The sequence below is a fragment of the Alligator mississippiensis genome, chromosome 2 (genome assembly GCF_030867095.1).
Source record: "Alligator mississippiensis isolate rAllMis1 chromosome 2, rAllMis1, whole genome shotgun sequence".
Taxonomy (NCBI): Eukaryota; Metazoa; Chordata; order Crocodylia; family Alligatoridae; genus Alligator; species Alligator mississippiensis.
Window position 1 is genome coordinate 152511095 of NC_081825.1, and position 22367 is coordinate 152533461.

General features: G+C 43.5%; 1 protein-coding gene across 3 annotated transcripts in view; it reads right to left on the bottom strand.

The window, feature by feature from the left end:
• The window catches only part of SNCA (synuclein alpha), a 175127-nt gene that overhangs the window by 112655 nt on the left and 40105 nt on the right, over positions 1–22367 (bottom strand). For 2 of the 3 annotated variants that reach the window (XM_019488099.2, XM_006261248.4), the window contains exon 4: positions 20550–20695. In XM_019488099.2, the coding sequence (XP_019343644.1) occupies positions 20550–20695 (146 nt within the window). Of the gene's footprint in view, positions 1–17684; positions 18127–20549; positions 20696–22367 lie in introns of those variants that run through there. The other variant, XM_059722319.1, reaches the window with a different exon arrangement.

Genomic DNA, 22367 nt, shown 5'->3' on the forward strand with positions numbered 1-22367 from the left:
TTCTAGTTAGGTGTCAGTGTCATCTCTTATTGCTCTACAATTTGAACTAGAAAAATGAGCCAAGATCTTGTTCATGATTTGGAGTCTATTCCCAATGATTCATAGGGAATTTATGGAAACTTATTTGCATGGGAAATTGCTCACACATGAGAAATACCAGAGAAGGCTGAAACACCTTACGACAAGACTATTCAACTGGTGGTCTATGAGCTGCAAGAAACCCATGGGACTGGTGTAGCATGGTCTAGTGTCAGGGAAGCCATTCTTTCATGCACTGCAGGGAAAGAAGGGGTGGTGTCCATGTGCCATGTGTGGTGGGGGGCAGCCCATACAAGGGGCCACTCCCCCACTACTTAGAACTTGGAAAGCCTTATCTTAGGACATGAGAGTCAACACTGCCAGCCCTGGCAGGGGGGAATCCCACTGGAAAGGCCTGAGTTGTTTTTTTGTTTGTTTTTGGCGGGGAGGGGCTGGAGGTGGGCGGAATTAACAAAACAAACAAAACATAACAGTCCCTGTCTATATGTGAAAACTCCTAACTACCTACACTTATCCCCAGTCCAATGGCAGGATTGTTCCCTACAGCATGCTCATGTACATTGCATCTTTTAACTTCAAATGTCTCAGACAACAGACTTTCAGTGTGAACATATTATTTAGCTATTTGTGCATTATGTCTGGCTAATAATAAAAGCAAGAAATGGGGCGGGGGTGGGTGGGGGGGGCTTAACACCCCACATAAGACCAAGTTTTAGATCTATTAAACACCATTGCAGCTGGGTCAGCAACTAATGAAAAGTGTACAGAGCCATCTACTGAGCGAGTAGTATACAGAATGGGCCACAGAGGAGAAGTCAAGGAATGGCAAGTTAAAGCAAGATAGCCATTACTTGGGTTTCTTTCTCTTTAGAATTCAGTGGTCCTAAGGCTGTACCTTTCCAGTTATCCGCCTGCTGTTTGTTGGGATGCCTAATCAGATGAAATTGTATATAAATATAGCACTTGATGGAGTGGTACTCTGTATTTATTTTTATTATAATGTAATGATACACTATTTGTCTAAATTGCCTCAACATATGAATATTTAATATATTAGGGCCTGTCTACATGGGGACATCTAAAAAAATTAAATCCAAATTAAGTTTTTAAAGTGAAATAGTTAATCTGCATTAAATCCAGGTGCAGACAAGCTTTGCCAGTATAAAAGTTGCCTTAATTTAATTCATGTTAATTTACTTTAGAAGTGAATTAATCTAAATTCAATTAAGGCCACTTTCATTCTGGCAGTGTCCACACAAGGATTTAATGCAGATTAAATACTCCACTTTAAAGGTACTGCTTTGTGGATGCACTTCTCTTCACATCCCTTAAACATAAACAATTCTCAAATATTTCAATTATTAAAGATCAGTTCTCGGGGTGGGGGGAGGAGGCTGTTCAATAACTCCGCTGGTGCCTACATCCATCAGCAAATGACACCATGCAGTCCCACTCCCTCTATATCCATCTGCCTGCAATTAAAAAAAAACTTAAGCAATCCCCAGTGAGTAAGTACCCTTCTAATTTTCCAGCAGTCAGCCACACATCATGGATGCTTTAAGAGCCAAACTGAAATGGAAAACAGTAATACTGTCTCAAAATAGGCACATTACATGGGTTGTGATTCAACCGCCACACAGAGTTTGTCATAAAATACCTTTGCAAAGATGTTGAATAATAACCTCATACAGGCCTGCTCATGGGATTCATCCAATATACATTTCTAGCATGGCTTCCCTGGAGGAGAAGTGTTTTTCTAGTTTGATTATACAGAAAAAGCATAGTGCAGAAGTTTTTTTTCCAAAGCACTCTTCTTTGGCCTATCTTCTGTCACTGAACTCTATGCAGATTTCATCACTAGAAGCAGAGTTTAGCCAATGCTAGGTGCTTTTAAAATCCTACCATGTACATGTAACACTCCCCCCATCCCCCCCACACACACCTCTACCCATAACATTTTACTTAGAAGCAGTAGCATAACTAATTTGGTGAAGTGGCCACCAGCCCCAGGTGCCTATGTGGGGTATAAAACAAAAAAGGAGTTGCTGCCACTTCTGGCAGCTGCAGCTACTCAGGGCACAGAGCTGCTCTGCTTAGAAGATAACTGTTTCATTATCCCTTAAAATGTGATTCCTAGGAGAAGAGATATTGTTGCATTATATTGCAGATCAGAACCCCTGGGGCTGCTGTTGCATCCTAGAGATCAGTAGTACTGTCAGCAGTCTCGCTGACTGCTTGAGTCCAGGCTAAAAGTGTTTGCATGAGGCAGAACTGGCTTAGTTAAGGTAGTTCAAGAGCTAGAGCACCAGGGAGAACTACAGGGTCCCTTTAAAAATGCCTTTTACCTTCATTATAATGGACATTACTTCAGGGTCTTCAAGGGTTAGAAGAGACAATGAAAGAGGGTAGGGGCAGAAGGGCATTTCGGGTCAATAGAAGGAGACGAAATGCTTAATCTTGCTGTCACTATACCTTCTGTATGATGACTGTTGTCCTCTCATGATCATGCTCATCTGCTTAGTGACATCTGTCAAAATGTGTCAATTAACTGAAGAAGTTAATTCAGTGATCCGTCTCTAGGCTCTGGTGGGATGGCAGGGTTTGTCCCCAGTCCCTGTGGGGCTGCAAGCACCCTGGCTCTCACAGGGACTTGGGCTGCTGCCATGGGAACCCCCAGTGCTGCTCAAGCTGTGCCTGGCTCCAAAGGCACTGGCTGCCTCCATGAGAAGTCCCACCCCAGCTCTGACCACAGTGAAGGGGTTTCTGCCCACAGTGCTGGCAGAGCTGCCTTTGCAAAAGCCAAGGGTCTGGCTGCTGCTGTGGGAGGCCCTGCCATCATGATCAGAACTGGGGCTAGGCTGTGGTGGGATAGCCTCTGACTATGGTGTTGCTGGGGCTGCCTGTGTCAAAGTAGAAGCCTTGGCTCTGGCCATGGTGGCAGAGTCTTAGTGGATGGTGCTGCTCAGGTTACCAAAACTCTGGCTCTCACCAGGGTGTTGCCTGCTGCCACAGGAAGCCCAGCCATCATTGCCAGAGCTGGTGCTCTGGCCACAATGATGGGGCTTTGCCTGCAGTACTGTTGGGGTTGTCAGCACCCTGGGTCTCACTGGGGCATGAGCTGCTGCCCTGAGAAACCCTTTTACTAAGGCCAGAGCCCCAGCTCTGGCTGTGGTATTGCAAGGCCTCACACACATACACACAATACAGTGTCCCTGCAAAGCCAGTTATACACATGTGAAAGCACGCATGTGCGTGCACATGCACACATGCACATGCCCAGTGTCTCTGCCAGGTCAGGGTGCTAGGTGCCATCATGGGAAGTCTCGCTACCAGTAGTGAAGCTTCTGCTAAGGCTGCCAGCTTAAGAGCTGAAGAGCGGCCCATGGACACTTTGGAAAGAGGGAATGTGGCCCTCCAACCTATTTGTGTTTGACACCCCTGTTCTTAGGGCAACAGCAGCTCCAAGACCTATGTGCAGTTATCAACTTGTGTTCATAGAAAACCCAAACTTTTTTCCCCTAAAATTCAACCTGAAAATGTAGGTTTAACCTGTAATTGTTAATCTCCCACACTAAATTACACTTCAGACAGAGGAGTTACATTAGCCTGCATTCCCATAAGGAAACCAGTTCTAATACCATTGAAAGAAATGCATTCACACCTAAACATATCCCTCATCTTGCTGGTATCTCTTGGGACAAAAGCCTGCCTAAGGCATGAAGCATATTGGGAAAAGTGAGGAGCTCATTTGCCCTCTGTAGATGGAATGTGCAAAAATGTGGTACCCAAATCCTCTTAGGCAACATAACCCCATCCAAACTTTAAATCAGTGTTTTTATCTCCTTATACTTTTTAGACCAAACTTTCTAATGCCAGCCCCTGCTTGTAGAAACCATACTGAAAGTTATAAATGCTACAATGAACACAAAGTGCTCCCTTTTAACATCCTGGGTGCATCCAGATGACTGCGCATGTGCATTTCCCTGGCGGCAATTAGCAGCGGCAAAAGTTGCCCCAGGTGGCGTAGGGGAGGCTACAGCCAACACTTGGGCTGGCCTCAGTAGCTTTACCTAGGATCCTGAGGGCCTCCCAGGGCTGCAGTGGCAGCAATCTGGGTGTGCAGAGCCTGGCCAACAGCTATAGTGTGGCACTGTCTGGCCAGGCTCCAGTTTTGGGTGGCATACACTGCTGCCACCCTGCGTGGACCCCTGCTTGCACTCTGCCATGGTAGCATATACCATGAGCCACCCTGCTTTTTTTCTTCACGCATTTTTTGATACCGGGATTTCCTGGTATCTAAATTTGATTCTGCATTGAAAATATGCAGCATGAAGAACCAAATCACATGTGCAGGGTGCATTTTGCAACACCTCAAAAGCCTTTGAGACACTGAAAAGTGCATGTGAGTGCTCTTGTGGATATGCCCCCTGAGTCCAAAATGGGGTGGGTGGGAAGGGGGGGCAGGGAGAATTTTAATAAAACTGTGTTCTGTCCAAATATGCAGTTTCTCCTAAGCTGAAAATCTAACATAATTCTGGTTTCTGCTTCCAGAATTTCTTTGTAGAAAAAAATTCAGAAAGCATTTTAAGAAAATAAATTTCAATGTTTTCAGACAATATATTTCCTTTTTTACAAATAAAATACAAAATAAAAGCAAGTACTGAAACTTAAACAAAGCATGTCAATGTTGTTTAAACCATTTTGCAGGTGTGGTGTGTCAAACATTATATATAATGAAAGTGGGTGGGAATAAGTACTGTTTTATAAGGAACAATTTTGGGTTTTTTAAATTTAACAGTTAATATTTGAAGCCTGCTCCCTCAAGAGAACAATTTAAGGTAAATTTAAGGTAAATTAAATCTTGAGCCTAAACTACTTATTATCATCAATATAAGCTAATGCACAGAAGAAGTTGCTAAAGAGTTTGTAATGTTTTCTGTCATTAAAAAGATCATCTGCACAGTTTCTCCCAGCAACACATGAGCTACTTAATACACTTATGTGCCATGCCCAAAACTTTCAAGTCATGTTAAAGGATGATGAAGTAAAAATCTTTAAAGAGGAGGCATCATCCAAATTTTCAAATGTACATTTAACAAATCAGGAAAAAGAAACAAACAAACAAAAAACCCCAACAAAGCGCAAAGTGGTTTTGTATAAAAACACTTCATCATCACTGAAAAATTAAGGCTGAAACTACCAAAGCCACATAAGGAATTTGGAGGCCTGCTTCCCATTAAATTTGAAATCTAGATCAGTGGCTCTTAATCTTTTTTGTACCAGGACCCATCTGTAAACATCAGTGGCGAGTTCCAATCCACTGCCCCTCACTCCCAACCCACTGCCCACTGCCCCCTGCCACCAAGCCCCAGCCCTGCCACTGTGTGGGGCAGGAGATGTATATGGGGCATGGAACTCTGCCAGCCTTTTAGGGAAAAGCCACGGTTCACCACATTTTTCTCCTTTAAAGGAGAATATATTTTTTAAGTTTGTTTGCAATTCTTTCATATATTCTTGTGACCCACTTTTGGGTCATGACCCACAGGTTGAGAAACACTAATTTAAACCAAGCACAGAAATAAGTGTCTGGTTTCTCCCCGCTGTGTGCAATGTTCCCCAAGGCTTACTTTCACAAAAGGGAAACAAAGACGTTTCTCCAAAGGCATCCATTTAATGTGGTGCCCCTCAAGGAGATTCTTTCCAGACCCTAGCATTGGCTAATGTCAGCAGGGGGATGGGAACATCTGACTGACGACAACATGAAGTAGCACAAATAGGCAGTAGTAGAGACTAAATACAGGATATTGTGTTCTTCACCTCATGTGACCCCCTCTATTGAACATCTGTCATGAGGCTATGATCAAACTCTTCTGAGAAATCCAGAGAGTAACATCCCAGGTGTATAAGAAAATGAGGAAGGTTGCTACCATTTTCATCCTTTTGCATTCTTATTCAAAATTCAGTAAATAAGGGGGTTTAGTTTAATAACACTTCCTATCGGGAAGAATTACCCACTGTCTAAATGATACGCTTCTTACTTCTGCTTCTTTCCCCGGAAAGCTTGGAAATTAAGATGAGCTATGTCATCCAGGCCTTGCTATTGTAATTGTACACTTACAAGTCCGATTCAATTTGCAATGTATTAACCGCTTCAGAGTCACTATAGCATGTTAAGTTTCCACCTTTCCTCCCCTCCTCATCTTCTCCCTACTACAGTGGGACTTAACAGATGTCAGATGCTAGAAACTAAAGATTTTAAGAAGGCAGCATTCAAATCCATTTAATTACAGCAGATGCTTTTCAGGGCATAAACATACATTTATTCTGTGCCTAGCAGAATGAGACCTGATCCTGATTGCAGCCTTTGGATGCTACCATAACACAAATAATAAATATCAGTAAGAAGAGGGATAATAAAATGCATTTCAAGATTGATTTACAAGAGATTTCAGAATCAGATGCATGACAACAGCTAAATTTGGCACTGTTAAAAATCACAACATTATAACATTTGTGACAAGGACAAACATTATAGCTAGTGGTTTGGGGGGGATTTTTTTGGAAGGGGGCTTCCCTTAATTAGTGCACTCTGTCCAAAATCATTATTTAACTCCCCTTGATGCTAAGGAAGCTGTGCATGGGGAATGAAGCAAAACTAAAACACCCAAGGGGTTTAAGTGCTTTTTCAACTCAGGGAAAAGCATGTTCTCTGTTACTGCAAGCAGAGCAATCTTATTTTCTCTATTTTTCTCTTTAATCCTTACAGATTAAGAGTCATTACCAGACATGCCTCATGCAATGCCTACAAAGAGGACAAAATAAAATAGAAGTAGTACAAGTCAACTGCAATATCTGTGTAGCTCCAGCTCTTGATTTCTATTCCCCCTTTACAAACATGTTTACAAAGGTAGTAATACTTCCTCCCTGCCCCCAAGGAAATCCATAATGCATCACAGGGGAGACAGTGCTTGCTGCCACATTTTATATTAAGGCTCTTTTTACAGATAGTTAATGTGTCATAAACATAAGTACTTTGCACTATGGGTGGTATAAAAATTAATGATTTTTTAAATATTAGCATAAGCGACATACTGGACACTATGGTCAGGTACAGAATTTACACTTATTGCACAGTAGGTCCGCAGAAAGTGCTCTACAGCTATAACCAAACAGACAATCAGGGCAAATAGAGTGCTATAATTCAATCTAGGATAACCCTGAATGGATGTATATCAGATTTCAGCACTGTAGGTGCTGTACTTAGAGCACCATAATTAGCATCTGTACAACATCCCTTCACGACTTGTGGTAGGTCACATTCTGCCAACATCCCATGAAGTATTGTAGTATCCCACTCACACCCGCTCGCAGGGCGGCGGTCTGCCCAGCACTGGGCTGGCCCCATCTCTGGGCTGTCACTGATAGTGATAAGAGTCAGGGAAGCCTCTGTCCCTAGGTCAGCCCACTGTCCTCTCTCTGGGTAGCGTAGATCCACCCAAAGAAAATTGCTAATTGCTGAATTGTTCTTATTGCATATTGTCATAGGTGCAGGTAAGCAAGTGCTGAATTTGGATCTGCTGCTATTTTGCTTATGCTCACAATTAACCTGTTTTAAGAAATTATTAATCTGTACTGATTTCTGGCAATGGCCAAGTTCCCTAATGGAAGAAAAAAATATACTTGAACATGCCCAAAATCTACATCAAAATACCTATGCATGCATATTTAGCACCACTGTTTTCTGACTTGTCTGGGGAAACCAGTGCGTATGTAAAGTGCAGATTATGTAAAGCACTTAAACTGCCGATACTCAATACAGGATACAGGACCAGAAACATGAGTACAGCTCACAGCCATGAAGTCCCATAAATCTTAGATTCGTTCAATAGCTCATAAAGAAGCAAAGAGTGTTTCTCTGTTTTCATATGTTAAAGCTAATTTCTAATAAATGTGGTCATTTGAGTAATGGAACCATGTGCACTTGACAGAAAGCTGGTTCAGGCAGTCTGTTGCACAGTCTGAATTATGTTCCTGGGAGTACCACAGGCACATCCACAGAGCAGCTAGCTTTTTTTGTCAAGCCCCAACATTGTTTTACTAGTTACCATTGTTCAGTTGTCACTTTTCCTCGTCATATGAATAGTAATATCCAGTGGTCTTGCTAGCATTATTGTAGTGTTCCCTTCCTAGAGCAACCCCACAATAAAAATAATTTTGAACCCACCCCACCTTCTCCCCGGGGCACAGCATTTATGATGTTCCCCTTAGGAATAACCTCTCATTCTTCAATGGGAGGAGAGGAAACTCTTTCCCCACCTTCCTAATCTTCTGCCTGCAAAAGAAGCAATGACTTGATTTTTCTTTCTGAACCCAGTAGATTCCCTAAAATCTGTACAGAATTAAATAAGCCAAGGGACATGCAGGGTCACTCTTCCTGAAGCCCTAGTGAATGGAAGCAGTCAGGTTGCCCCATTTGCCAGCTCATGGCCCAGAAAGGATGACTTAGGATCGTCTGGTATTTGGTACTATGTCAATATTCCATCCCTTCTTTTTGAATCGCCTAATTAGCTGGCACCCTAACATTACCAGCCAATCAGAGGCCTTGTGTGTTTGCAGGACAGGGAGTGGAGTCATTACCTACAAGGCCAGGACAATACACTGTTCACCACAGAACTGTTTGAAAGTTTTAAAAATCATTGAATCTTTGCACCCAGGGCAATTACACTTCTAAGTGTGGTTTTTCTGAAGTGGTCTAAATAATAGTGCAGTGAACTTTGTGGGGGGGGAAGGGGGAATGGAGGGGGTGGGGATAAGTTTATCACACAGTCCTTCAGTCACATGTAAATTGGTGAGATGCAGTAACACTTAAATCTGAAATTAGGGTAATTTTCCCTTGATTTCAAATGGAGCAGGACTGTACTGTACTCTTTACTCTATAAGGTACATCTCAGCCTACCCTTGTTTTGTCTCCTTGCAAGGCATTAGGGAAATTGCCCAAGCTGGGGAAAATCACTTCCCTACCTGGGTAATCATTAAGAGCAATTACAAATATGCAAACATTCTACTGCCTGGGGGAAGCAGGAAAGAAGACAGCACATTCAGGGGTGAATGAAGCCAACTAAGGCTTATCAGGTGAAGCTGTTGAGCTCTATACAGCTGTTAAAAAATAAGAGCTAGTTATGCATCTGGGTGTAAATAAGGAAGCAAAATCTTGCCTGAAATATTTTAATAGCACTCCACTTTCTTACTCCAAAATTCTTACTGAAGGATTTTGTGGGGGGAAAAATAACAAAATTGTAAACTGTTGTATTTCTTGTTTCTGGTACCTAGAATCCATAATATCTACTCTCTCCAGCTTGCATTCTCCAAAGTGATTTCAGATGCATCTGGTACAGTAAGTGGCTGCTTATACTCAGAAGTATTTTGTAATATCCTGATGCAAACACTGTCTTGTTCAAACCAAGTTAGTGTTTGCCTGAGGTGAAAGTTAGTTCTCAACTCCGAACCAAAACCCCTTTGTACTTGCCTAGTTCATTCAAACATCAGTTTCACGTAGAGAAGGAATCAAGTCTTATATATGAAATTTCAATTTAGGTGCGTAGGGGACTGTTTGCATTAGAGTCTTGGATCTGAACCTGGCATATGATTTTTTGTTCCAATACTAGAATAGTTCTGCTTATGTCTATTCTTGAAGGGTTACAACTACGGACGATGGAAAGTAATGAGAGAAGATGCTCCTTATCGCTGTCTCATACCTCCTTCACTCACTCCTTCCTTTCCAAATAAATTCATAATAACAAAACAGCCACTTATCAGTGTGTTGCCCTTTGTCTCTTCGCTTGTGACAGTATGGCAGAGGACCAGCTTGGCTTAGCAGGGAGTTCTTCCGTGAGCTAAAACAGAAAAAGGAAGCTTACAAAAAGTGGGAACTTGGACGAACAACTCAGGGAGAAATATAAGAATATTGTTCGGGCATGCAAGGATGAAATCAGGAAGGCCAAAGCACAGCTGGAGTTGCAGCTAGCAAGAGACATGAAGGGTAACAAGAAGGGTTTTTATGATTATATCAGCAACAAGAGGAAGATCAGGGAAAGTCTGGGTCCCTTACTGAAAGGAGGAGGTAACCTAGTGACAGATGATGAGGACAAGGCTGAAGTACTCAGCCCTTTTTATCTCTTTTTACCTCAGCCTTCAGAGGCAAGGTCATTTACCAGACTACTGTATCTGGTAGCACAGTTTGGGGAGGAGGTGAGCAGACAACAGTGATGAACGAACCAGTTAGGAACTATCTAGAAAATCTGGACATATACAAGTCCATGGGGCCAGACACAATGCACCTGAGGGTGCTGAGGGAGTCGGCTTGTAGGGCTGCTGGCCATTACCTTTGAAAACTCATGGTGACTGGGAAAGGTCCTGGATGACTGGGAAAGGGCAACTATATTGCCCATCTTTAAGAAAGGGAAGAAGGAGGATTCAGTGAACTACAGACCAGTCAACCTCACTTCAGTCCTCAGAAGAATCATGGACCAGGTCCTCAAGGAATCCATTTCTAAGCACTTGGAAGAAAATAAGGTAATTAGGAATATTTAAAATGGATTCACCAAGGGCAAGTCATGCCTGACCAACCTCTTTTCTATGATGAGATGGCTGACTCTTGTCAGTGTGGGAGACCAGTGGATGTGATATACCAAATGAAATCTCATGAGGTTCAATAAGGAGAAGTGCAAAGTCCTGCACTTAGGACAGAACAATCCCATGCACTGGTACAGGCTGGGGACCAACTGGCTAAGCAGCAGCTCTGCAGAAAAGGACTTGGAATTTACAACGGACAATAAGCTGAATGTGAGCCAACTGTGTGCCCTTGTTGCAAAGAAGGCTAATAGCATACTGAGCTGCATTAGAAGAAGCATTGCCAGCAGATTGAGGGCAGTGATTATTCCCCTCTATACAGCACTGATAAAGCCATGTCAGGTGTACTGTGTCTAGTTCTGGGCCCCCCACTACAGAAAGGATGTGGACAATTTGGAGAGAGCCCAGTGGAGAGCAACAAAAATAGTTAGGAGGCTGGGGCACATGACTCATGCAAAGATGCTGAGGGAATTGGGTTTATTTAGTATGAAGAAGAGAAGACTGAGGTGGGATTTAACAGTACCCTTCAACTACCTGAAGGGGGTTATAAAGAGGATGGAACTAGACTATTTTCAGTGGCAGCAGATGACAGAACAAGGAGTAACAGGTTCAAGTCACAGCAAGTGATGTTTAGGTTAGATGATAGGAAAAAAGTTTCTCACTAGGAAGATAGTAAAGCACTAGAACAGGTTAGCCAGAGAGCTTGTGGAACTACCATCCTTGGAGATTTTTAAGACCTGGGTGGACAAAGCCCTGGGTGAGATGATATTGTTGTAGATGGTCCTGCTTTAAGCAGGAGGTTCAACTAGATGACCTCCTGAGGTCCCTTCCAACCCTAATTTTCTATGATTCTATGACCTATACTTATATTGAAGTCTCCTGAAAACAGGGACTTTATACAATGCCAGTTAAGGGATGAAGAAAGAAAAAGTGCAAAAAATGAAATCTAATAAAGTTTGTTAGTACTGTTTGGGGTTGAAATTCATAACATGCTAGTAATAGAATCCACTACATTAAAGTCTTCCATCTTATAAGGATGCAAAGAAAAGGTGGGTGAGTTGGGCCCTAAATATTTGCCATCCCTTTTTTTTTTAGTTTTTTTTTTTTTTGGAGGGAAGGCTCCTTCCATGTGCTTCATTCTAATTCTATGCAGCTTGACTTCCTTTCTTTTGCCTCACCGATCAACTACTCACTAGATGATTAAATAGCTAGTTGAGTTAATGTGGGGATGTTATTGGAGTGATACTAAACCTTCACACTGACAGACACTCCTGGAAATGTGAGGACCGCATGGGTAATGGCTAGCCGCCTCCTTGATTGGGGGATGAGGATCCTAGAATTTTACAGCCCAGACAGCGTGTGGCATTGACAGAATCACAAGGCATCTGCTGAAAGCCCCTGGGAATTTCAAGATTGCAGAGGTGGCCTAAGCAGCTAAGCCCAGGTGAAGTGGGAACAGTGGCCCCAAGCCTCTGAAGTAAGAGTGAGAGCCACGTACCCCAAACTGCACCTTTGCGTGTCCACTGCTGCTTTCATCCATCCATATATCCACCCTTCTAGCCTCCCACCCACCCCCTCACAGCCAGATCATCACCAGATCATGAACACCGAGACTCATATGGGAATCCCTGCAGACCATGGATGAACTCAGCCCATCCACTGCCACCAGCCAAACCTGGGCACAGAACTGGCACTATGGGAAAAGAGTGACCCTATGGTCATACCCCTCTCTCAGGCCTTTATGGCTGAGAAGCCCACCTAGGGGTTGGAGTTGAAGGGGGCCAGGAATGCTGAGGCATAAGGGAAGGGTAAATTGCCTGCTTTCCCCCCACCCCCACTCTTCCCACCTGAAGCCTGGAGCCCAGCCAAGGCACTAGGTTCCCCTCCCCCACTCTTGGGTACTTGAGAGCATGTCCCATTAAATGGGATCATAAATTTGCCTAACTGACATTCTTGCCATCTCTGTCAGGGCCATGCTGTGCTCCATGAGACATTCTAGCCTAAGCACAGATACCCTGAGCACTTGTGCATAAACAGCTCCACCTCTCCCCAAGCTACTCACAAAAAAGCATCAATAGTATTTATTGAGCTCATCAGGCAGAAGGGTACATAGCAGCCTTGGCAGAAAGCACTCTTAGGTCAGGGGTAGGAGATACCATGCAGCTATGTCTGACAACTCCTGCAGGAAAAAAAAAGAAAATTCCCCCTGTCAAAAATCCCTCAGACCTTCCTCTTTGCCACTCCTGGAAAGCAACACATGTGATGGAAGGATTCCCACATGGGAACCATTGTCTCAGCCTCTCAGCTCTTGCTGCCATGGTGGCTGCCATGTTGGGCAGCTCAACAGGCTGGCAAGCAGCCTGTGACAGACAGCATGGGGTGTTCTGTCACTTTAAGAGAGAAAGAGCCAAGGGGAGCCCTGCAAGGGGGATGGGGCACAACCAGGGCTGGGTTGCCATGAAGTTCAATTAATGAGACTAATTAGAAGGCACCTGCAGGCAATTTTGGAAGGTCACCTGACTGGAAATGGGCAGGGCCTGAGGGAGATAAGCCAGGGCCAGAGCTAGGCCAAGTAGTCTGACCTTGGAGGCTGAAAAGGGAAGAGTTCTGCAGAGGTGCTTGTGGCTGACAGCCAGATTGGGAGCATGCTAGGCTTGGCGACAGCAGGAGTAGAAGCTGAGGGTTGGGTAGTTTAATTATAGCCAGAAGGCCTTGTATTTTGGCTTCAATTTGGTGTGGTGCCTGGGGGGGGGGACCAGGAGGGAGTAGACATGCAAGAGAAGGTCCAGTGCCTGGGGGGAACCAGGTACTCGGACAGAGTCCAGTGGTTTGGGTGGGTCTGTGAAAGGTAGTTTGCAAGTCCATTAGCACCCAGAGGGGCAATCTGATAGCACCAAGCATGCCCAGAATTATAAAAGGCATAGACTGGGGGCCAGTGGGCCTGGAGCCCAGAACAGGGATAAACTTGGAGGCCAGAGGGCCCAGTGCCCAAGCAGAGCAGAGACCAAGAGAGGGCAGAGATAAAGACCTCAAAGGGCCAAACAAGAAGCTGAGGATCCAGAAGCTCAGTCCAGTACTATGGACTGGAGCTAAAAGTTTCAGCAAGAGAAAAAGGGTGGAGGGCTGCAAAGACTGAGGCCTAACAGAGGAGAACTACTGCAGGCTCACTCTGGGTCCCTCAGGCAGCCTCTCTCCCAATAAAACAATAACATCAAAGGTGTGGTGGGTGAGTAATGGATGGGGGCCCTTAGAACTCTAGCTGAAGCAGGAATTATGTGGCCACCAGGTGATGTCATGGCCACTCCTGGGACTTGAACCAGGCACAAGGCCCAACAGCACTTTTCCCCCCCTACTCCCTCAGGTCCAATTCATGGGTAAGTTCCAGTGGGTACTGGCTGATTCCAATTCTCATGGTGCAGGCTGTATTAACCCTTCAGAGCAACCCCCAGCCCTCCTCCTGCAATTGCAGGCCCATTCAAGCACCAGACCTGCCCCCTCAACTTTCCCACTTGTGCAAGCTAAGCAACCCTTCCCTCTTGTCTGCAGGATTTACACCTATATGTAGAAGGCCAGCTTGTGATAGCCAGCATGCTGAGTCCAGGACAGGTGGCTGAACACCCGCTGAACAAATGAAAGATGTGTATACAACATATTAGCAAAATGAAGAGGAGACATTACAAGCTCTGGTTGCAGCCTCTGAGCTAAGGCTGTGCACCAGTGACTCCTGTCACCAGGGCCTGTGATACTGGCTCAGGAAACAAATTGGGCCATGTATGGGGAAAATGGAAAATGGATAGGCCAGAGGGTGATTAGATCCAGGCTGTTAAGGTGCATAACTGGGCCAGGTGGTTGCTGCAGCAGCTTCTGGTAGCAGAGCCCAGTGGCCCCAGATCATCCATCCTCCCACTGGGAGGCCCCAGGGGAAGCTCTTCCACTACTAATGGCTCCAGTCCTAGCCTGGGTCACACTGCAGGGGAGCAGGGCAGCCTTGGCTGGGATAAGCAGGCCTCCAGCTCAGGCCAGCTGCCTGATATGAGTGCCAGGCATTGCTGAGGGCTGCAGGTCCATGATTCTTGACAGGGGAGACATGGCCTCAGGAGCCAAAGAGCCAGAGGTCCCGTGTTGGGGGGGCAGCAGTCTTTGACACCCACTGCAGCAATGCCTTTAGACCCATAGCTCTCTCAGAAAGACATTGGGTCTAGGATCACACAGCTGTCCAGGAGAACTCCCCAGTCTTGACTCTAGTCCCCTGAAAGTAGGGTGCCAGGTCAAAAGCCCCCTACCTTGATTGCACAAGTAATAATGTGCGAGTAGGCTGTTCTCGGCTCAGTTGGACTGCATACAACTTGCACATAAAAGTTTCAAAATGGCTGAAACTGGTTTAAGATAAACCTGGTTGAATTAGTATCAGAATTAACTGATTTGGGCTGAACTGGTTTATGAAACTTCTGTCCCAGACCCCTTCCAGTTCAAGTTAAATCACAGCCCCACAACATCCCATTGTGGCTTCTAGCCCTGGGCTGTGCTGTTTGCTCCAGCAGACAAGGGCTGGGGGGAGAAGGGGAGGGAGGGAGACAGGAACTGCCCCCCCCCCACCCGGCAAACCCCAGCTGGGGGCTGGGGCCAGGGAAGAAGGGGGTTAAACTTTCCTTCCCCGAGTACACAGCTGCCCTGCCCTGCCCTGCCCTGGTACAAACTTACTGCTGGCTGCAATTGTGGACTACAAATCCTAGGTGCACCTGGAATCAGGAAGAGGAAGTGATGAGCAACCCTGCAGAGTCCTGTGATTCTGGACTGCAAATCCCAGAAACCTTGGGGGCAGCAGGAAGAGGAAGTGAACACACAGCCCATGCTGGCTATGTGCCAGAGATCCATGCTGTAGCACCCCCCAGCTTCTGGCCTGAGCCACTGCAGGTATGTGGCTGCATTTCCTGAATCAAAAGTAAATGTCTGTCCAGTAGTTTCTCAGTTTAATCTCTGAAGTTTAGACAACCTGCCTGCAAAGACTGAATCGATTCAGCCTTGGGCTTTTTGCCTGTCTGTACTTATTCCTATACTTAGCTTATACTTAGCTATAAGAATCAATTATATGCTTATTAAAACATCCGCCTATAATTCATTAACCATATTTAAACAACTCCTCAGCTTAATATAAAGCGTGACTATTCTTGCTTTGCTATTTGCAAGAGAACGCCTTCTAAAGACTCAAACTGTTATGCAGTACTGAGTGTGCCAATAAATTGGCCCTGTCAGTCATTAGTTCGATTTGTCACTACTTCCTACTCAAAGTTTACATTGGTTTATAATGCTGTCAGAATTTAGGCTGACAGCTCATTGTAAAAGCAGCTTTCTAAGACAAAGCCCATTTATATCACTATCATTATTCTTCATGCTCCCAGGACATGGAGAGTGACACACAGATAACTTTTAACCTCTGAGAGGAAGAATTATTAAAGACAAATATATGCAGGTAGATGCAGGCTTCCACAGCAAGCATTTCCCCAAAAATCTGCTTGGAGAGTCTATTCCACTAATATCCTTGCCCCTACACATGAACACATTCATTTCATTAGGCCCATAACCCTTTTTTTCCAAATCAGCAATTTGAAAGGCACAAACAAACTGCTGTCTGCCCAAGAAACTAATGCCAGTCACAGCTCATCTAGTGAAATGGTTAATCAGTAATATAAAACTTCATAGATGCAACCAGGTCCCTAAGGAAAAAATCAACAGAAAACAACAGGTTTGAGATAAATATACAGCATACAGAGGTGGAATGCAATCATTACTATAAATTTAGAGGGAATCAAGCCCAAATTGGTTAAAGGAGAACCCCAGTTCTTCCTATGTGTCACTTCTGTCCTGCTTCAAACTTACATATCAACCAAATGACAATATCTTTCTAGCTTTAATGAAGAAAAAAGAAATTACACAAAATGGATATTAGTGCTCAACAGTTGAGGCAGCCAGCTCCCACATATTCATAGATCACAAATCCCATTCTTATCATGTCCCCTGATCCTGCAACTGATTCTGTGCAGGTGGTCTTCAATATTCATATTCAGTCCAACTGAGCCAAGGACAGCCTACTCGCACATTATTACTTGTACAATCCAGGTCCAAGTGCTTAGCTAATAAGCTGAGCAAGCCAATTTGTCACAAAGTTGGAGGCAAATTCAAATGATGCTACACCAGCAACTTCCTGTAGTCAAATGTGCAAAAGAATTCCAGCTTGTAAAAACATTTTTGTCCACTTCTAAATAATTCTGCTTGATTTCTAGTTTTCCTGTCAAATCATACATATGGGTTTTCATGTAATGGCAATAACCAAGCCCTGAGCTGGCATAGAGAGATACAAGATTGTTTGTTTTATGTGAACCCAAATTACAATGATATCAACAGGAATAGAACCTAGGAACCAAAGGCACACTTATCTAAAGGACTTAATCTTCTGGAAGCAGCAAAAGATTCCTATCATCTATATGGACTATCAGGAGATTTGACCCACTCAAATAGCATAGTACATGGATACATTACATAAATTACACTCATATTTCCTTACGTTTACAAATTATATTAATATTTCCTTACTTTTACATGCTCCCTGTTATTTGAAAAACACCCAGTTGTAGCAGATGTTTTCCATATCTTGCATAAAACAAAATGTGAATCTAAGTGGAAAATTTGACTAAACTCATTTTTATATTATGTGTCATAAAAAGCTATAAAAAGATTTAAAACTGGCTGAATTTTGTAAGCTGACACTTTCTAGATGGCTTCAACTCTTACAAACACAGTAAGGCAAAGATTTGCAGAGCAGCCTAAGAAATCTGGATGCTAATCTTCTGAATTGCCTACTTACCTAGAGAGCCTAAAATTAATTAAATAAATAAATAAATAATGACCATATAAGCAACAGAATCACTGATTTTGTATATTTGAAATACATAATTATTGTATCATAACTGTATTATCCCATAGTCTTCAAATAATAGAAATATACATTATGGATGTTTTCTGTTCTACAAACATGATTTTATTCTATCGAAGATGTAGAGTTTTGTAGTTATGTCAGTTCTATAGTACGTAAAATTAAATTATCCAAAATCAGGAAAGAAAGGATATTCAGGGGATCTGTATTATAAAAGTAGGTTAATTTAAATTAAGGTTACAATTTTAAAAGCCAGGAATCAGAAAAATTTAAAGTTATACTGTAGTAAGTCTGACACCTACGAGATATCTACTGAGATGAATGCTTCAAACAGTGCACCTCACAGGAAACAACACAAATTTCATTGTAAAGCCACTGGAGAGATCCTGCCAAACTTGTAAGAAATTAAGGATGTAGAATTTTACAGCATTTCAGCAGTCTTCTAAATAACGGAGCAGTTAGTCTGTTTTCTTAATCTTCTAAATAGCTCCTAAAAGGAGTTCAGACCACATGAAGCAGCATTTTCTCTATACATGAACAGAAAAGGATTAAAAACCAGGATTAAAATTGCTTCAAACAACAAAACCACTAGTAGAATATTTTTTAAACTAATCTAGTTCTTTGCACCAAACATTCCACTCACCATGCATGATGCCTTTTTCTAAAACAGACATAGGGTTCATAAAGACAAAGTGCATTTTAATAACAGATAATGAGAATGCAGAAGCGTTATTTGAAAGAAATTAGTATTAACTAATTATCTAGACACAAACTGGGGGGAAAAATCACACAGATCAACTTTTCAATCTAAATGCAGTTTAGTGGTCAACATTTAAAACTCATTCTTTTGAAAAAGCTATTTTCTTTTTTCTCCTTTTTGTAACACTAAAATATAGTTGTACATAAAACAGAACATAGTGATATGGTTTCTTCTCTCTGTGGCTATTTTTGCCTCAAAAGAACAATAACACACTGATCATCATTAAATAATCATTATTTTTCAACAGTTACCATAATTCAATATACAAAATCACATATTTTCCCTTTGTAAGTAATAGGATGCAAGTGCAATGTTTCAGAAACCAAAATGAGGTAACTGTCAGTATAGAACAATTTCTGTGCTGAAACAAAAATAACTGCAGTTATGACACACTGGACACGTCTACACGTGTGCCCTTAAGATGACATAAGGAAACTAACATCACATTAGTGGCCATATTTAAGGCGCGTTAAGGATGGGTCTACACATGCCCATCCTTAATGTGCCTTAAATATGGTGCCTTAGAGTGATCTTGGAGTAAATTTGATACCTGCATAAAACTGGTATCAAATTTACGCTTGAAAGTTAAGGTGCCATAAGCCAAGTGTAGATGCGGTACAGTGCCTTAACGCTGTCAGCTGCACCTGCTGCAGCCAAGCATACGGAGCCACGGGCTGCTGTCAAGCAGCTCCAGGAAGAATGGCAGAAGAACAAAGAACATGCCTTTGTCCCAGGGCGGGGTTCCCGGCTGGGCAATGCAACACTGCAGGCAGTGGGACACCTCACTGCCCACCCGGGATTCAGGTGCCCTTAGAAGCTGGCGCTGTGGCTTCCCCACAGAGAGCAGGCACACTGGGTCTGCATCTACCCCAGCACCTGGCATGGCATTGCCTGCTCCAGTGTGGCAGAGCTTTCTTTGGCACAGCTCCAGCACCCAGCACAACTTTCCCCCCACCCACACTGCACCCAGTGTGCCTGGCCTGAACCTGGAGGAGCTGAGGCTGCCTCTCTCACAGGCAGTGTCGGCAGGGAAGTGGATGGCATCAGCTCCTCAAGGCTCAGCCCCAGCACGTTGGGTGCAGTGTGTGCAGGGGAAAGTTGTGCCCAGTGATAGAGTCACACCAGAGAAAACCACACCAGGCTGGAGCAAGCAATGCAGTGCCGGGTGCTGGGGTAGACAAAGACCCAACCTACCTGCTCTCTCTGTGGGGAGCCACAGGGCAGCTTCTAAGTGTGCCTGAATCTCGGGCAGGCAGTGAGGTGTCCCACTGCCTACAGTGCTGCATTGCCGGCCAGGAACCCTGCCCAAAGGCAAACACTAATGACATCAACACCCCTGCTCCTGCCTGCTTTCATCTGCTAAAGAAGGGCTTAGAGCACAGACGTGTGGGGAGCTGTCCAGAGTGCTGACCAGGGCAGCCTGCAAAGGTGTTCACCCAGCAAGCCTCTTTAAGGTGCCGTAAGGCATACATGTGTAGACGCCTGCTTAATGCGCCTTAAGGGGCATTGCCCTTAAGGCACATTAGGCTTCATCGCACATTAATGCACATGTAGATACGCCCACTAAAGATGACTGTCAAAGTCCAGGGAAGTTCAGAGGCTATTTGAATTCACCTCATTACAAACAGAGAGATTGGAGTCTGCTGCAAACTTTGTTTCTAAGCATATAAAAATTATGAGCACATGAATGTATCCTATGGTGAGTACAGGGCCCTTTTAAACTCAATCCATGGAAGATATGAGTTGCTTATGCTTTTAGTTGCAGAGATACCTGGTTCAATCCCTGGTGTGCTCCAAGATCATTGCTGTCAAATGATTCAGTCTCAGGCTTCTAGTTTAGCCAATTTGAGGGTTTGGAGTTTAGAAGCACTACCAACATACAGTTCAAAATCTTCCTCCATGTTTAGGCTGGTCTGTTCAAGGGACCAAAGGAAATTAGGTACCAAATTCCCCCTGAAGTTCCTAAATCCCTCCAGTATCTTTCAAAATCAAGCTATAAAACAACATACTTGTTTTTCAGATTTTTCATTTTTATATCATAACATAAATTTCATTGCAAAAATACCTTCACCAGAGCAAGGAAGATGCATGTTTTCCTTTTGCCAAGAACCGATTCTCCTTAGAATTTACAGTGGCTCTCCATTACAGAGGTTTATAATCCTATCTTTAAAAGTTGTTAATTAAACAAACCTGTTTAGCCAACTGATCCTTCTTCACCAAGCCAGTGGCTGCAGCAATATTCCCTGCTCCTTCCACTGTCTTCTGTGCAACTGCTGTCACTCCTGTCACCACAGCTCCCCCAACATTAGACACCTGTTCTTTGGTCTTCTCAGCCACTGTAGAAAATAAATAAATAAATAAATAATATGTCACTGTACAGGGAGCTGAAGGTTAGTCAGGGAAAGTAAAGTAAGTACCCTGTTGATAGGACAAAAGTGAGAGTACATCAATGGGTAGACACGGGAACCATTACAATCTCTCTAAATCCCACGTAAATCGTAAGACATGAAATGGTATCATTTAATAATACCACAGCGGCAGTACAGCTAGAATTAAGGACCTAGCTGTAGTTCATTTGTTGCTTATTAAGGTTTTACCCTGTTTTCTCACATCAGATTCCACTGTGGAAGGACAGAAGTTATTACTTATGCGCCTTTATTATGCCCAACCGCATTCCATAGCCTTTACATTCAGTGCAATGCAATAGAAAACATGCATTCTGATTAGCTCATAAAACAGTTTGGCTACATGCAAAAGCAATCAAAAACAACTTACTAAACCAATCATTGCTTCCCAGCCTGTGAGCAACACAATTTCAGAGACTATGTTTTATCTGCTTCCAGATATCTGCACTCCACTACAGGGACTGAAGCCCATGTTGAACAAGAAACAAAGCCAAAAAAAATCAAAGATACCCAGGCAATCTAACTTTGTGCCTACAATGCACATACCCTACATACACATGAATGATTCTTCCATTCTTCCTTTCAGTATTATACAGGGCTCTGGCTGCTCATTCATATCCAGGGACAGCTTGCGTGTTAGTGAAATTGGCTTGGGAAGTGCAGTTAGACTCCATGCATTAAAGATTCAAGGCCAGATTATCAGAAGCGCTCTCATTTAGTCACCTAAAAAGGGTTAAATTTTCAAGACTGTCAATATCTACAGAGCTTCCTGGGAAAACTCTATCTGGTCATTTACTTTGTCCAAATAGTCCCTAGTCTTTCCTAAAAATCTGATTCCCGTGATGCATTCATATCTAAAATTTCACAAATTAACAGAGAATAGACCTTGCTTTTCCCTCCAACTGGTACACAAACTGACAGCTCCCTCACATCTGGAGTCCTGTGTCCAGTTTTGGGCTCCCCACTACAGAAAGGATGTAGACAATTTGGAGAGAGTTCAGTGGAGGGCAGTGAAAATGGCTAGGGGGCTGGGGCACATGGCTTATGTGAGGACAGGCTGAGGGAGCTGGTCTTATTTAGTCTGGAGAAGAGAAGACTGAGGTTGGATATAATAGCAGTCTTCAACTATCTGAAGGGTGGTTTCAAAAAAGATGGAGCTAGATGGTCTATCAGTGGTAATAGATAAAAGAACAAGGAGCAACGTTCTCAAGTTGCAGCAGGGGAAGATTAGGTTAGATATTAGGAAAAACTCTCTCAGTAGGAGGGTAGTTAAACACTGGAAAAGGTTACCCAAATAGGTTGCGGAATCTCCATCCTTGGAGGCTTTTAAGACCCAGCTAGACAAAGCCTTGGCTGGGATGATCTAGCTGGGGTTGGTCCTGCTTTGAGCAGCGGGTTGAACTAGATGACCTCCTGAGGTCCCTTATTCCCCTACCTAATAACAATGAAAACAAAAAAGCAGTAGAAGCTGGATTACAGATTATTATTACTTGTTTTACCATAACACCTAGAGGACCCACCAGGAGTCATCATTTGTGCTAGGCACTGTACAAAACACAGAAAAAATCTCTGCTCAAAAGCTTACAATCTATGACAAGGGAAA